The sequence below is a fragment of the Geotrypetes seraphini genome, chromosome 9 (genome assembly GCF_902459505.1).
Source record: "Geotrypetes seraphini chromosome 9, aGeoSer1.1, whole genome shotgun sequence".
Lineage (NCBI taxonomy): Eukaryota > Metazoa > Chordata > Amphibia > Gymnophiona > Dermophiidae > Geotrypetes > Geotrypetes seraphini.
Genome location: NC_047092.1, coordinates 161924566 through 161942398, shown reverse-complemented (window position 1 = coordinate 161942398; position 17833 = coordinate 161924566). Strand labels below are relative to the sequence as shown.

Sequence of the window (17833 nt, the reverse complement as noted above, 5' to 3'; positions counted from 1 at the left end):
ACTCCACTGCTCGAGTGCTCATAGCAGTGAGCTTTATGTGTCATATCATCACTGGGCCATAATTTGTACACTTTATTTTAACCTTTTAGCTTTTATATTTATTTAAGATTTTTCAAATATATATTTTATATAAATATTTTTTCATACAGCTTTTTTTTTTCCCCGTGATACCGTAAAGAAATGTTTAGTTATTGGAAAAAATTAAGACACTAATTAAAGAATGGTCAAAGCCCCAATGCAGGAGAAAATAAACATATTCCCTATGTTTTTCTAATGTCAAAAACCATATTAGTAAATGATTTGGGTGACTCATTTAAAAAAAAACCAAAAAAAACCAGGTTATTTATTCTTTAGTCATGAATTTTTGTTTTGGAAACTAACCTGCCCTGTGACAAAAGCCAGCTTAAGAACTCCGAGAATGAAGTTTAGCAAGCTGAAGCAAAGCTTTCATGAGTATGCAACATGTTAAATTGTGGTGTCCATGGTAACAGCAAAACAGGAACAGGCTCAGTCCAATCCAGAGTCCTTGTACACATTTGGGCTGCAGAGTGAGACCTACGCAGGGAGTGAACCTCTCTCCCCCAAGTGTGCCAAATCTTGCACCAAGCAATCTTTGGACACGTTCCCTTCCCATCCCCACTGAAAGCAATCATGGCTACCCACCTGGAGATCATGTGGAAACTGCTGGAACTTCATGATTCTGTATCACTCTCCAAGTCTGAATGCCGAGTCAGGAGAGGTGCGAGCATGAAGCAGTGGCAGCTGGAGAGGTGGCCACACCTGAAGTCCCCTGATAACAATTCACTGGAGAGCAGAAAAAAACTGCTGCAGAAGGTTGCTTGGGACGGCACATTGGAACAACTAAATGGCTTGCTGAATTTTGGTGTACCTGTGAACTCACAGTAAGTGTGTTTATTTAATTTTGAATGCCCCCTCAGCTTCCACCTGCTCCTTCAAGCATTCAGCTCAGTGGGAATCAGATCCTAATGAAGGGATATTTTAACTGTATTGTGTTTATTATTCGCCTTATACAAAGCAAAGAACAAATTAACAAACATAATAAATATCATTACAAACATAAAACCATACAAAAATACAATCTAAAAGAACACATAAAACATAAAAATAGCGATCCTCATCAATAGTCACAGCAATCCTGCTCACCCTTCAGTCACAGATAACTGGCAGCTTTGCTTCCATCGGCAATTCTCTCCTGCCTTGTCCAATCCAATTATTTCCCTGTCAAGCCTCAAGGAGGAGCCAAAGATTGCAGCTTCTCTTTGCCCTTCATCTAGAACAGAGAATGACACGGTGACAAAATTCATCACCGTTCCCGTCCCCGCGGATAACCGCGGGAAACCATCTTCATGTCATTCTTTAAGGAGAGAGGGAAGAATCAGAGTATGAATGGCCACAACCACTGACCCGCAAGCTTTGCTTTGAAGAATGCTGGTGTAGAAGGACTGAGGTTGAAACAGACACTACAGAATGACAGTCTCTGGTATCCAGAGCAGATATTGTGATGTCATAATGCCTCATTCCACCAGTGCCTAAGAGCCAATCACATCAGTGATGTCACAATGGCTTCATTATCCTTGGCTCACATAAGAATCAGAGTATGAATGGCCACAACCACTGACCCGCAAGCTTTGCTTTGAAGAATGGACCGAGGTTGAAACAGACACTAGAAAATAACACTAGAAAATGACATGGGATTATTTCCCGCGATTATCCGCGGGGACGGGAACGGTGATGAATTTTGTCACCGTGTCATTCTCTAATCTAGAACACATGTATCTGGTGTCATATTGTGTATGAATGCAACAAATTAGTTCGAGTACTAGTGTTACTAGATTCTGTCTCTACAAAAAGGACTCGTGACCCCGCTCCACTCTGCCCTCAACCAGGCCCCCGGACAATCCTCTAAAAAGAGGACACGAATGGAGTGGAACAGGTCAATGAGAATCCATTGTTTACTCTTTCAAAAAGTAGAAAGTCTATGGGACATTCCATATAGTTACATAGTAGCAACATTTAAAACAAAAGGGAGAGAATTTTGTTTCAATCAGCATATAGCTACACTCTGGAACAATTTGCCAATCCAAGTAGAAAATGCAGTTAGTGTAGCTGGGTTTAAAAAAAGTTTTGGACAAATTCCATAAACCGTTATTAAGGTAGACTGGGGGAAGGGCACTGCTTATCTCTGACAGGGGCACAGCCAGAGGTTGATTTGGAAGGGAGTCCTGGGGTAGACTAAGGGGGGGGGGTGTTAACCATTTTCAGTCCCTCTCCTGCTGCTGCTGCACCTTCCCCTCCCCCCCCTCAGATCATGCCCTTGCTGGTGGGGATGCTCGAGCCCGGTTGAAGTTTCACCGCCAGGCAAGTCACTTAATCTCCCTATGCCCCAGAGTGTGAGCCCACCAGGACAGATAGGGAACAATACTTGAGTACCTGACTGTGAACCACTTAGGCCTCCTTTTACTAAGGTGCGTTAGGGCCTTAACGCGCGGATTGGCACCCGCTAAATTGCCACGCATGCTAGACCTTAACGTGGTAATTTTGTGTGTGCACTAAAAACGCTAGCGCACCTTAATAAAAGGAGCCCTTAGGTTATAAGTGGTATATAAATACTGCAAATAAAGAAATAAAAAATATATATTGAGGGTAATCCCAAACACTTTCGCTGAATCACAGAGAATGACAGGGGTATCTTGAATTGACAGACATTTTAGTATACAAGAGGATGAATTACTACGTTAGCTTTACTCTGGTTCAATTTCAAGCCATGGTAAGCTATGTAATGTTCAATGACCTCAAGTTTTATTAGTGTTCAGAAAAAGGATCATTTAAGGAGGAATTAAATTTTAAAAAAAAGAAAGATGTTCAATAATATTGGACCCAGTAGTAAGGGGGGAGACGGCACAGGCGCCATCTTGGTGGGGGGCCAGCACCTCTTCACACCCCGCCCCCCTCCACACCACGCTTGCTGGTTCCCTCCCTTCCCCACCCCCATTCCTCTTTAAAATCTTCGGCAGTGCGAGCAATTACTCTAGCCTGCTTGCTCGCGCCGGCCTGGCTCCCTCTGAAATCACTGGGTTGCGGGGCCAGGAAATGACATCAGAGGGAACGCAGCAGGCTGGTTCTCTTCTAAGAAAAGGCAAGCGCCAAATCATCAGCCTGTGGGAAGCTGGAGGAATTTGAATGAGTCATTGTACTGCAAAGTTGTCTAACAAGTCTAAACAGTCAGGCTGAATTAATGCCCCTTTGCAACAAAGTGGAGAAATATTCCCTCTGAGCTTTAATAATGTTAAGCCGGTAAGCAGCTTACAGTCAAAGAGTAATCAGTTACTGTACTATTATCAGTATACAATAAAACTTGGCTTGCAAGTGTTTTGCAAGACAAGCAAACTTGATATAGAAGCAATGTCTTGCAATACAAGTACATACAGTATACACACATCACAACTGAGCCGATGGTACTTCTCTCTCTGACGCTGCAGGCATGTAGTGACTGTTCTAAATGAGCGAGATCTTGCAATACAAGTACGTATGGTATTTTGTATTAAAGTTTTTGGGTTATGGAACGAGTCGTCTGAGTTTCCTTTATTTCTTATGGGGAAATTTGTTTTGATATACGAGTGTTTTGGATTACAAGCAGGCTTCTGGAATGAATTATGCTCGCAAACCAAGGTTTTACCGTATATGATTAAGTGGGTATCTTTAAATGGTATACACTTCTCCCTCCGTATTTGCGGTTTCTGCACTCGTGGTTTCGCTTATTCGTGATTTCTTGCATGCTGACTCTGCCCCCCAAAAAAATTACATCATGAGTAAAGTTCCTTTTCTTTTACTGTACCGATAAAAAAGTTTAGCGCTTACTAACATTCACTCTGAAAATCGCTGCTTCCATGATTTCACCCTCAAAATCGCTGCTTCCCAGCTTCCCAGTGTGCATGGAGAAAAACGCTGCTTCCCAGCATCCATAGAGAGAAACACTGCTTCCCAGCATGCATGGAGAAAATCGCAATTACCCTGAAAATCGCGGGGAATCGCGAATAACAGCTGAAAAGTTATTTGCGGTTTCAAAAGTAAAAACGCTGGCTTTTACAAAAAAAAACCCACAAATAACATATAAAAAGTTATTTGCGGTTTTTCCATATTTGTGGCTATGTTCTGCCCGCATCCACCGCGCATTCAGAGGGAGAAGTGTAGTCCTAATGAATTTATCTTGTTTGCTCTGGAGTTCTATGATTTGCTTCTGGCAAAGCATTGGACAACTGACACTAGGTGAAACCTGTACACTCAGGGCTGGTCCAACTATTAGGCAAGATTGGGCACTTGCCTAGGACAGCAGCTTCTGGGGGAAGCAAAGAACAAAACAATAGATCCCAACAACCACACAAACTGAAAGAACCATCAATGCTTGCTTTTCCCTGAAGAAAGGAAGGGCAGTTTTCAGTAGCCCCTTTACTTGGTGAATGACTTCTTAGAAGTTGTTATCATTTTGTGGGCATTTTGTATACACACACAAAAACACATATACGCAACAAAGTTTGATATTTAAAAGTCTAATGTCTTTGGAGCAAGTCCTCAAGGGCCGCAGTCCAGTCAGGTTTTCAGTATTTCCCCATTGAATATTTATAAATCTATTTGCATGCACCATCTCCATTGTATGAAAACAGATCTCATGCATATTCAATGTGGAAATTCTGAAAACCCACCCCTGCTTTAGAGGCTGCGCAGATTAGAAGCCTGAAAGTTAATTAAGGAAACGAGGATGTGTAATTTGCACCAGCACTCTGCACACTCTGAGGTGTGACCGTATATCGTAGAACTATAAATTTAAAGAGCAATTCTGTATAAAATGTGCCTGCAGTTACACACAACTGGTGCACAAAACTTTGAAAGAAGCACCATTTGCACCCATTTCTGCCCAAAGTGACAATTTTTTAACCCTTTATTTGGCATTGTTGCTCAGAAGCAACACGTGCTTTCGATGGCTCTTATGGGAGATCTGCATCTCCAAATGTCTGTTACTTGGCACTGTTGCTCTCGTTCAACATCGGTACATAAAGCAGCCATTTCACCATCTGCCAATTAAAGGGTTAAGCTCATGCATAAGTGGGCACACATATGCACGTTTGTTACCATTTGGTACGTTGTTAGAAAAGCTAGAGGTTTTATAGATTGTATGCAAATAATATTTTATTTCTCCATTTACCTAACATTCCTTTGATGATTTGTCCAGAGCCAAACCCTGTCTGTTGTGAATTGGATGACGACCAATTAGCTGGCTATAAATCTTGCAAAAAAAAAAAAAACCCCAGAACTGATGGTGTTGAAAAAACAGAAATCTTCTGGTGTTGAACTAGGATTATGTTGAAATTCCTCTTCGTACTCAAATCATGAGGTCTACTTTCACCCTGAAGTCTTTTGTGAGGAGCTTAATTACAAGCTCCGCCTATCGATTGAAAATGTGTCATTTAAAATGGTTTCTTTCTCACGATGATTTTTTGACTGTTCTTCAAGCATCTTGTCTTTTTTTGTTTTTGTTTTTGTTCCATGGTTTGCCTTTGGCTACTCTCAGAACCCTTCAATCTGTCCAAAATTTTGCAGCTGGACTACTTGGCAATATATCTCACTTTGCTCACTTTACACCTTTGCTCCTTATGTATCACTGGTTTGCCAGTTTCTTGGCATGTGAAGTTAAGATGTTATATTTGATTTGTATGGCTTTGGCAGGGCAGGTTGCCATTTATTTTGTTCATTGTTTGCAATTTATTTCACCCAGTTTGATGGCTGCATTTTGGGACAGGTAGGTGCACTGTTGGCTACTTCAAGGTTCTGCTAATTGGTTGAAATGTATGGAGTCCTTTTCTATTGCAGCCCCTTTTGAATGGCAGAAACTTACTGCAAGGGTGTCAAAGTCCCTCCTTGAGGGCTGCAATCCAGTTGGGTTTTCAGGATTTCCCTAATGAATATGCATGAGATCTATTTGCATGCACTGCTTTCATTGTATGCTAATAGATCTCATGCATATTCATTGGGGAAATCCTGAAAACCCAACTGGATTGCGGCCCTCAAGGAGGGACTTTGACACCACTGACTTAGTGGTACGGTGTGAACACAGGTGAATTACTGTACTTTTCACAAGTAGGTGAAGAAATTATTTCAGAAAACACTGAGCAACTGTTGTAAGGTGAACTTGAGTGCTGTAATGAATTATACATTATGTTTGTTTACCTAGAACAGGGGTAGGCAACTCCAGTCCTCAAGGGCCGGAATTGTCGGGTTTTCAGGATTTCCCCAATGAATATGCAATGTAAGCAGTGCATGCAAATAGATCTCATGCATATTCATTGGGGAAATCCTGAAAACCCAACTGGATTCTGGCCCTCGAGGACCAGAGTTGCCCACCCCTAACCTAGAACCTGCCAAAAACACTGGATTGTGTACAGTGGCATAGTACAGTGGTTCTCAACCCTGTCCTATGGGGCCCCCAGCCAGTCGGGTTTTCAAGATAGCCCTAATGAATATGCATGAGAGAGATTTGCATATAATGGAGGAGACAGGCATGCAAATATGTCTTATGCATATTCATTAGGGATATCTTGAAAATCTGACTGGCTGAGGGTCCCCTAGGACAGGGTTGAGAACCACTGGAATAGTAAGTGGAGGGGGTAGAAGGGGCGGTCCACCCTGGCTGCAAGCACCCCTCCTTCTCTTCCCACTCCGTCCCTCACCATGCGCGTGCCCCCTTCCCCTAGTTGAAGTTGCTGCTCGTGGCAGTCAACCTCTTGCTCCTTGCGACCCTAGTGGCTCTCCTGCAGTCACTTCCGGGTGTCACGCATAGGAAGTGATGTCAGAGGGAGAGCCGATGGGGGTCGCGAGGAGCACACAGTTGACTTTTGCTACAACTTCAACTAGAGGTATGGAGGAAGGGAAGGGGCGCATGCGGCAGGGGGGTTCGGGGAAGGAGTGGGGGGCAGAGATGAGGGTGAGTGAGGTGCGCCTCTCACCCTCGCTATGCCACTGATTGGTGTGGGCTATAAATATTTTAAATAAAAATAAATGACAAGGCATGGGCGGGATGTGGCCATGTCAACCATCAAAACATGCAGCTCATTGGTTTCATTCAGCGGAAGAATTCCAAGTCTAAAATATGGGAATTTTATATTAGTATGCCTGAATAAAGGCTGTGATTTAATAAACGTATAAAATGGCATTGCTTTTGAACAGGTACTTCTTGCTGTCACTTTATTGTGATTCTCATTCTAATTCTTGTATTGATCCCTGCTTTAACTTTGCATTGAACATAGAGGGGGGACATTGTTTTATTGCATTATCACATCAAATTTTTTTTTTATTAGTCTTGGATCATGGCTCATGTATGTTTGATGAGCAATAGATGAATTTATAGGCAAAGCTGTAGATGAAGTTTCTGGTGCATCTCTACTTAATCTCTGCACGCTTATTCTGTTTCCACAAAGGTCTCACTCTCACTATGGTTTTGTTTTATTTTCACGAGTCACCAGAAAGGAAGAAACACATCTGGCCACTTGTATGAGTTAGGCCAGGGATAGGCAATTCCGGTCCTCGAGAGCCGGAGCCAGGTCAGGTTTTCAGGATATCCACAATGAATATGTACGAAATGGATTTGCATATACTGCCTCCTTGAGATGCAAATCTATATCATGCATATATAATGTGGATATCCTGAAAACCTGACTTGGCTCCGGCTCTCGAGGACCGGAATTGCCTACCCCTGGGTTAGGCTGTGATATCACTAGGTGCAATAGAACCCAGTGTTCCTTTACTGGAACATTCTATATAGTCCACCTAAAGTCAGGCGCCTAGATTGGCGCTCCTAACTTGATGAATAGGCTTAATCAGCACTGATAATTGGCATTTAACACCTCATAATTTGTTTCAATTGGACTTAATTGAAAGCTAGGAACATAAGAATAGCCTTACTGGGCCAGACCAATGGTCCATCTAGCTCAGTATCCCGTCTTCGCGGAGGCCAATCTAAGTCACAAGTACCTGGCAAAAACCCAAATAGCAGCAGCATTCCATGCTACCGTCCCATGTCTGTCTCAACAGCAGACTGTGGACTTTTCCTCCAGGAATTTGTCCAAACCTTTTTTTTTTTTTTTAAACCTGCTACATTAACTGCCCTTACCACATCCCCTAACTCAAAAAACAAGATTCTGTTAAAAAAGTAGGCGTCTAGTCCAAAGCGCCTACTTAAAAGTGGGCATGGTAGGGGGGGGGGGGCGGATCAGGAGCGTGTTTTTCAGTTAAGCACCTCTTTGTGACTTAGGCATCTTAGCCACAGGTATTTAAACCAAGAAAACCCTGGTATAAATTGGGTGTGCCTCAAGTTGGGACACCTAAGCGTGATTCTATATGGTGCGTCTTTTATAGACTTACATTTAGAAACATAGAAAATTTACTGTCATACTGTCATAGTTACATACTGTCATAGTTAGCACCCGATTTTTTAGGCGAATATTATTATTTTATTTCTTATATACCGCCAAAGCTGTAGAAGTTCGAGGCGGTTCACAACAAAGAAGGGCTGGACAATCAGCGAATAGTTACAATCAGCGAGTACAGGTACAATAAATATGCGTGGACAAATGTAAGGTGGGCAGGGCGAAGAGGTAAGGCAAAAGAGGGCTTGGGGAGCAGGGGTAGGGAGAGAGGACTAGGTTATGATTCGGTTGAATAGGTTAGTTTTTAATAATTTCCTGAAGTTTAGGAAGGATGAGGAGCCCTTAGTCACTAACTTCTGCCAATTTTTCTCTGCTGAAAGAATTATAATCAGAAACTTCCTGCTTTGTGTTCCCTTTGAAAAAAATATTACATAGAATAATCCAGGAAAGAGTACAATTTAAATTCTACTGTATACTATTTAAAACTATAAATGGAGACAGCCCAACCTACCTAAACGACCGCCTCATCCAAACCACCTCTACCAGGCATAGAAAAACACACACCCCATTCACTTACCCCCCAATCAAAGAAGTAAAAAGGAAAAAACTATACAACGGACTACTGGCCACTCAGGCAGTGAAGATAGACAACCAAGTCTCCAACCTATTGACAACAACCCCAGACTACAAGATGTTCAGAAAGGAAATAAAAACTATACTCTTCAAGAAATCCCTTAATAAAGCTTAATACCATGATAAAGCTTAACCCCCCTCTTACCATCCCCTCCCTAACCCCAGATTCTACTTTTCCCTCTCTTGGAAACCTTCTCTGATCTAACATTGTAACCCTTCTTCCATAACTCTTTTTGTAATCCGCTTTGAACCGAAAGGCAATGGCGGAATAGAAATCTGTAATGTAATGTAATGTAATAATGATTTTCATTCTTTATAAATCCTTGACAGGGACAACAGAGGGTGGTCACCCCTTCACATTGCTTCTTGCTGTGGGAATCTTCCTTTGATAAAGCACCTTATTCACAAGGGAGCATCTGTTAACCTACGAGACGTTTGCCACTACACACCGCTGCACAGGGCAGCTTGGACTGGGCACACGGAAAGTGTGGAATGTCTCTTACGGAATGGAGCTCTGGCAGATGCTCTGACCTCTTCCGGGCTATCACCCCTACATTTAGCTGCAGCCAATGGGCACTTAACCGCTGCAAAAACATTACTCAAATTCAAAGCCTCCGTTGATGCTAAAGATATTAACAAGTGGACTCCGCTGCACTGGTCGTCTATCAATGGCCACACAGAGGTGCTTGATCTGCTTTTATCAATGGGAGCGTCATTAGAGGACACAGAGCATACTGGTGTTGTGCCGTTGCAACTGGTTGTCATAGCAGGGTGTATCCAAACTACTAAATACCTAGTGAACAGGAAAGTGGATCTAAACATAAGAAATCAGGATGGCCAAACTGCACTTCATATAGCTTCTGAATCTGGAAATGAGAAGGTAGGAAATAAAATTCTGCACATGCAACCTAGAAGCCAGATATTCTAAGCATAATTTTCAAAGATACAAAATAGGAGATACCTTTCAGCACTTCTTGGGTCTTTTGCTTATGTTTGTTGTGTTATTGTAACAATGTTGGCCAACACCTCGCGCTTAGACTGCTGCAACGTACTTCTCTCGGGCCTCCCGCGTACCTGCCTCTCGCCTCATCAATCTGTTCAAAATGCTGCTGCGCGACTCATATTCTGCGAGAGCCGCTATTCTCATATTACCCCTCTCCTCAAGTCGGTTCATAGACAACGGCGCGAAAGACAAAGGCGCGCCTGGACAATTGAGCGCAGCGCGGAGGCGCACGCTGCTCTAAATTACTTTTTTTAGGGCTCTGACGGGGGGGGGCGTGGGGGGGAACCCCGCCACTTTACTTAATAGACATCGCGCCGGCATTATGGGGGGTTTGGGGGGTTGTAACCCTCCACATTTTACTGACGAGGGCAGGGGAGGGACGCCACTGCCCAGGGCACCTCTCACCCTCGCTAAGCCACTGTGTATTTCTAAGGCAAAACAACCGCAGCCACTGATGATCTAATGTTACAAAGCAGGAAAAATTTGAGAATGGTCTCTTTCTACACATAAAATAAATATTAACATAAAGCAGACACACACCTGCTGTTGTCTATAATGCTTCCCTAAGAGAATGTAGTTATTGCTTCTTTTTTTATATATTTATACATAGTTAAGATTATATTCATACACTTTTTTAAAGTGTATAAATAACTTTTTATATAAATCTTTATTAATTTTCAATTTAAGAAGAGAGCAATGAAATATACATACAATTAACTTCATAAACAGCACTTAAAATCAAGCTGGGATTGGCAGGGGACTTTACAAAGGATTAGGAAATTTAGTTTATTGGAACATAAAACAATAGTGCAGGTCTGGACCGTCTCGCAGACACCCTCTTATTGGACTTGGGGGGGCATACATTTCTCAGTTGATCATTTGGGAGGTACAGGATGCTAAGACAACTTATAAGAGAAAGAAATTATTTCTGTCCCTTTGAAAGCCTTACCTGCAGTCCCTGGCACTGAGATCCCGAAGTTAGATAATGAACAGGCTGGGAGATACATCTCACTAAGGGAGGTGATTCTTGTGCTAATTTCTCTGGATCTCATAATCTTTTAGTTTTTCCTTTTACATTGATGTTCCACCCCCACCCCCTACATATTTTCTGAATCTTATATAATCCCTTTTTCTCTTTCTAGGTTGTGTTCCTGGACTCTGGGGCCTAGATACACTAAGAGGATCGGTAAGACCAGGGGTGTCCAACCAGCGGCCCCATGAAGTATTTTGTGCGGCCCCAGTCGAGGACGATGCAGTGTTTTCCTCTGCTGCCCCCGGGTGTTTAGCGTCTTGCCAGCTCCCTCCTCTGTCTTGCTGCAGCGTTTGCGCGGCCCCAGAAACATTTTTTTTCTGCCAATGCAGCCCAGGGAACCCAAAAGGTTGGACATCCCTGGACCATGTGGGACTACCCCGATCCGATTTTTTGCTCGATTCAAAAAGAACTATCGATGCACTAAAAAGTTTGCATGCAAATGATTAATGCGAGGTTGGTCATAATCCCCAACTCTGCCGTCCGATTGATTGCTGTGAGAGGAGCCTTAGGCATATGAGCCAATCAGGGCCATGATGTACTGAGGAGGGAAGGCTCGGCATTTAGGATCGTCGGGCCTTGAAGGAGGAGGGACTGCACTTCCCTCCTCCTTCCAACGGACAAAGGTACCGGAGGAAAGTTTTTGTCACATATCAGAGTTTTCTAGGAAGCTCCAATAATTCTACTTTCATTTCAAAGAATTTTTTGTTTTGTGTTCACAAGTGGGCCACTGATACAGAGATTTACCTACCCCCAACACCATTTTTTTTTCCACAAATAAAGAACAATAACTATAAAGGCTGAAAATAGAAAGGAAACAAAAGAAAGGAAAATAAGGTGATCCCTTTATTATTGTACTATCTTAATACACTTACTCTAGTGAATACAATGGCTGCCAAACTCAGATTGTGCCAGTAGGTGGCACTGAAATTCCATTCCTCAGTTCAAAAAATAAAACCCAAAAAACATAGTGCTGGTTTCCACCTGAGAATGTATTCCACTGAAAAAATGAAACAAAATGGCCTTCTTAGTGAAACTAATTAGTTCTGTGCATCTCTTTAGGCTAATTAGTCTTGTCAGATAAAGCAGAATTACAGTACAGTCTCTAATAATAGGGGTGCAAGGCAACAGCGGTAATAGGGTTCAGGAAAGCCTGCAATAAGCACAGAATTTTCGTGGCAGGGATCCAGAGCCATTCCAAGAGTATCTATGATGCTCTAGTCTAGGCAAACAACAGCCCCCCCCCCCCCACCTCTTAGTCATGTAAACCCTCTTTCCCCTCTCTACTCCATCAGGCAGACACCTCCCCATCCCTTCCCTACCAGGTCCAGCATCTGCCCTTCCCCTCCCTATCCTGGGATCCCAATTATCCCCATCCCATCTGTAACCATCCCACCCCTTTTCAGAACTAGCGTCTCACTTTACCCTTTCTACCCCTCCCAAGTCCAATAACTCACTGACACCCCCTCCCCCTAGGACCAGCATTTAATTTCCCATTCCCTATCTCAGTCATGTGTACAACATCTTCACCCTCCCCCTTCCACCTACCTCTTCTCAGTCACTGCTAAGACATCCAGTGGCCAGTGCACTTCCACATACCCCCTGCAACAGAAAATGCATCAGGAGAGGACAAGACTAGGGTTACCACATGTCCGGATTTCCCAAAATATGTCCTCCTTTAGAGGACATGTCCGGGGGTCCGTACGGGTTTTCAAAACCCGGCACTTTGAACAGTTTTGAAAAGCTGTGTCGGACTTCCTCCCTAACCGACAAGAGCAGGCAGAGGGGGGCGGAGCTGGAGCAGGCTTGAAGGCAGGATTAGGGCGGGGTAAGTGTAATTGGGCAAGCCTGGAGGCGGGGCTAGGGGGTCCAGAATTTCCAGGAAAATCTGGCAACCCTAGCACAGGACTAGCAGCGTTAGAGCACATGCCTCTGCTGAAAATTTCCATGCTGGCACTGCGTACCTTTGGAGTGGCTGAGAAAAGGTGGAACAGCAGCAGTAGCAGGGGAAAAGGAGGAGGGGGAAGATGCCACATTTCTGACCTTCCCTTGGGTTACCATATTTAAGGACGGAAAAACCCGGACATATGGTCCTGCCCCATTCCGCCATGAGCTCTGCCTTGTTCCTCCTCCAACCCTGCCCCCAAAAAGCCTACTCTCTTTTTTGCTGATCCACATCTGGAGGGCCTCCAGCTTGCGTGGATGCATGTTATGTCATCCGCGCAGGCCTGCTAAAGGCCCTCCAGACGTGGCTGTAGCTCGGGGCTTTCCAAAACCCAGACAAACTGCTGGGTTTTGGAAAGCCCGTCCAGGAACTTAGATAGTCCTCTAAAGAGAGGACATGACCAGGTTTTCCTGGATGTCTGGTAACCCTACCCCTCCACAAAAAATATATTGCTCCACTAGGCAGACACCTAGTTCACCTATTGGTAGAGCTGGCCCTCAGGGATAAGAGGAGGTCTGTTGTATTGCATGTCATGATCTTAAGATGGCCAAACAGGTTGAAAAGGTGACGCCTAAAGCTAGAAGGATACTAGGTTGCATAGAGAGAAGTATGGCCAGTAGGAAAAAGCAGGTATTGATGCCCCTGTATAAGACTCTGGCGAGACCTCATTTAGAATATTGTGTGCAATTCTGGAGGGCGCACCTTCAAAAACATATAAAAAGGATGGAGTCAGTCTAGAGGAAGGCTACTAAAATGGTTGGTGGTCTTCGTCATAAGGCGTACGGGGACAGACTTAAAGATCTCAATATGTATACTTTGGAGGAAAGACGGGAGAGAGGAGATATGATTAAGTGGTAGAAAACTGGAACGCTCATCCAGAGTCTGTCATAGGGGAAACACCCTCCAGGGATTCAAGACAACGTTAGACAAGTTCCTGCTGAACAAAGACGTACTCTGATAGGGCTAGTCTCAGTTAGGCAGCTGTTCTTTGACCAGAGGGCCGCCGCATGAGCGGACTGCTGGGCATGATGGACCACTGGTCTGACCCAGCAGTGGCAATTCTTATGTTCTTATACCTACGTGACGTAAATGCGCATGAGTCGAGTCTCTTTCATTTGAAAGGAAGCTCTGGAATGAAAGGGCATAGGATGAAGCTAAGAGGTGATAGCTCAGGAGTAATCTAAGGAAATACTTTTTTTACAGAAAGGGTGGTAGATGCGTGGAACAGTCTCCCAGAGAAGGTGGTGGAGACAGAGACTGTTCAAACCGCGCACTGCTCCTTGTGACCCTGGGCAAGTCACTCATTCCTCCATAGCCCCAGGTACGTTAGATAGATTGTGAGCCCACCAGGACAGATAGGGAAAATGCTTGAGTACCCGATTGTAAAACCGCTTAGATAACTGCTTGATAGGCGGTATATAAAAACCTAATAAACTTGAAACTTAAATTCAAGAATGTGTGGGATAGGCACATGGGATAACTAAGAGAGAGGAAGAGATAATGGTTACTGCAGATGGACCATTTGGCCTTTATCTGCCGTCATGTTCTATAACCATAAAGTTCTATGACATCACAATGTAACTGTAAAGAGCCTTAGCCTATAGGAAGACGAGATGCAAATGTTAAGAGCCTTAGCTAATAGGAAGAGGAGGAGATAATGGTTACTGCAGATGGGCAGTCTAGATGGGCCATTTGGCCTTTATCTGCCATCATCACCGTGCCATCATTTTCTGTGTTCCTGTTGGATTGTTTGTTTACAATCAATTAAATATCAATACAGCATGTACACTACCTCTTCACACATCACTCAAAATTAAAATGAACATTTTCATATTTTTAATAATATTCACATAAATGGTGGTCAGATGCATGATATCTATAAATCTTCAGCTGGTGTAGACCTATGGAATGCCTTGCCTGGTTTTGTGTGGGGAGGATGAATTTTAAGAAAATGCTAAAACTCGTCGTGTGCCACTATCTCTGCCTTTTGGCTGGAGGTCAGGTGTTATTTGAAATCTTTGGTGGGTTATCCACTCCCCTCGACAGTGGAAGGGATTATTTTTTTGGCTGCTGGCCATCTGGGTGGACTTTCTGCAGGCGATAGACTGCTTATTCGTAAGGGTTATATTGTGGGGAAGAAATGCATTCTTAATCATTGGCTCCAGGACTCCCCACCCACTATCTGGTATTGGCGCAATAAATTTCATCTTTTAATGGTCTGGGAGTCCATGTCCGCTCGGTTTTCTCGTTCTCGGAGTAAGCTTTTTCTGTCCATTTGGGCTTCCTATTTGGACACTTTACCCCCTCTGATAAAAAGCCAGGTGGTCAATTGATTGCGGAAGCCCATTGTCCCTTCTTTGCCAGTGGGTGAGGGTGGGGTTTAAGGGGTGGGGGTGGTAGGGGGGTCTTTGAGTTGGGGGTGGGTGGGCGGGGTGCTTTTGGGGTATGGATTGGCGGGGTCCAGGCTATCAGACCACAGGCCTGGACTTCCCTTCTATTCTATTTCGGGTTCTTCTGTGGGTTGTTTGCTACTAGTTTTGTATTGGAAAATGTGATTTCTGTTTATTGCGTGTATTTTCTCTTGTGAATAAACAGTTTATAAAAAAAAAAAAAGAAAATGCTAAAACTCAATTATTTGCCAATGCCTTCTTATGCTAAGGTATATTTCAGTTGATAATTGCCTTTTAGAATTCTTTTTTGACAGCAATGTATGATTTAAAGCTTGCTTGTATTTCTGAATTGATTGAATTTGCGCTCTATCCCTGTTTATAACAGGGGCAATTAATGATGTTGTTTAGACATGTCTGTGTTATATGTGATAATCGTAGGGAAACAAGATTTTAAGTACGTGATATGGAAACCGCATAGTTGTATGCGGTATATAATTTTTTAAATAAATAAACAATCAGTGCCAAAAAAAATCTGTGCTTATTGCTATTCTATAAACTGCATCTGCAGTTAGGCACGGTTTACAGAATCCGCATAGCACCTGTCCACGCAACTAAAATATAGGCACAGCCATTTATGACACTGAAAACCTGGCATAAATGCCAGTACCTGAATTGTGCACGGATTGGGCGAATTCTATAACAGCAAAACAGAACTGTGGAGACGATGATCTCAATAACCAGTTTATTATAAACAGTTAAAAGTCTTCACAAGTAAAAGTGATGTAAATACTTAAAACATCGAAATCATAAGAACATAAGAATAGCTTTACTGGGTCCATCAAGCCCAGTAGCCCGTTCCCACGGTAGCCAATCCAGGTCACTAATACCTGGCATAAACCCAAAGAGTAGCAACATTCCAAACAGAATCCCAAACAATAGCAAGATTCCGGAATCCCAAAGAGTAAAAAGATTCTAGAATCCCAAATAGTAGCAACATTCCATGTAGAATCCCTAAAGAATAGCATGTTTTGTTTTTTTTTAAAGTTTTTTATTGATTTTTTCACATATCAACAAGTGTTATAAATTTTCCATACATTTATCTTAACAATACACTTGATATCTCTATAATGTATTTTATATAAACCATATTTTATATTATTTTTCTTATGAATTTATATAACATATATATTGTAATGATTTTATCAATTATTATTTAATTATGAACCCTTTTCCCTCCCTTTATCACATTAATTTCTCATAAGACTATCATTCATTCATTATGATATATTTTTTTATAATGTATAATAAAGAGAATAAATTATTTACCCCTTCCCTCCCTCCCTTCTTTAACCATTATCTTATTATGGGGAAAAATTAAAATCAGTCATTGCAAAAATCTGTTAATGGTCCCCAAATCTTCTTGAACTTATCCATATATCCTTTTTGTGTTGCAAATGTACGCTCCATCTTATATATATGGCAAACTGAGTTCCACCAAAAATTATAGTTCAATCTGTCATAATTTTTCCAATTATGTGTAATTTGCTGTACTGCTACTCCAGTCAATATAAATAAAAGTTTATTGTTATTTGATGAAATTTGACTTCGAGCTCTCATTGCAGTACCAAACAAAATCGTATCATATGTCAAGGCTATCGGATTTTCTAACATCCTATTAATTTGAGGCCAAATTGATTTCCAAAATATTAATATGAATGGACAATAGAATAAAAGATGATCTAATGTCCCTGCTTCAAGATGACAATGCCAGCATCTATTAGACTTAGAGCTATCTATTCTATGTAAACGTGTAGGGGTCCATAAAGCTCTATGTAAAATAAAAAACCAAGATTGTCTCATAGAAGCTGACAATGTGCATTTTAACCTCCAAGACCAAAGTCGTGGCCATTGAGATGCATTAATCTGATGCTTAATCTCAATGCTCCAAATATCTCTAAGACCATTTTTTTTCTTTTTATGTACGAATCCAGATATTAATTTATACCACATTGCGGCCTGGTGACCCATGGAATCTATCTGAAAACATAAGAATTCCATACTATGATAGTTATTAAGATTTTTCCATTCAGGGAACCCTACCTGAATGGCCTGCTTCAATTGCATCCATCTGAAATATTGTGATTTATTCAAACCGAATTTATTTTGCAATTGTGAAAATTCAAGCAGTTTACCTTTATTTATTACATCTTCTAAAATCTGAATTCCAGCAATCAACCAATCTTTCCAGATAATTTTAAAACCGCCAACTTTGATCTTTGGATTGAGCCATATTGTTTGAGTCATTGATTTAGTTATTGGAATAGGAGTTAGATTACTTATATATCTTATAGTTTTCCAAGTATCAACAAATATTTTGTGATCCTTATATAACCT

General features: G+C 42.2%; 1 protein-coding gene across 1 annotated transcript; it reads left to right on the top strand.

The window, feature by feature from the left end:
* The first annotated feature begins 651 nt into the window (after positions 1-651).
* LOC117366444 (ankyrin repeat domain-containing protein 65-like) lies at positions 652-11351 on the top strand. The gene is made up of 3 exons (XM_033957781.1): positions 652-902; positions 9402-9951; positions 11217-11351. Exons 1-3 carry the CDS (start codon positions 652-654, stop codon positions 11241-11243), a joined length of 828 nt encoding a protein of 275 aa, XP_033813672.1. The 3' UTR covers positions 11244-11351.
* The last annotated feature ends 6482 nt before the right edge of the window (positions 11352-17833 follow it).

What these genes read in the sequence shown, in the direction of transcription:
- LOC117366444 (XM_033957781.1), top strand. Translation starts at nt 652, where the DNA reads ATGGCTACCCACCTGGAGATCATGTGGAAACTGCTGGAACTTCATGAT. An exon ending in GGTGTACCTGTGAACTCACA is followed by an intron (nt 903 to 9,401) that starts GTAAGTGTGTTT and finishes AATCCTTGACAG; the next exon opens with GGACAACAGAGGGTGGTCAC. An exon ending in CTGAATCTGGAAATGAGAAG is followed by an intron (nt 9,952 to 11,216) that starts GTAGGAAATAAA and finishes TTCTCTTTCTAG; the next exon opens with GTTGTGTTCCTGGACTCTGG.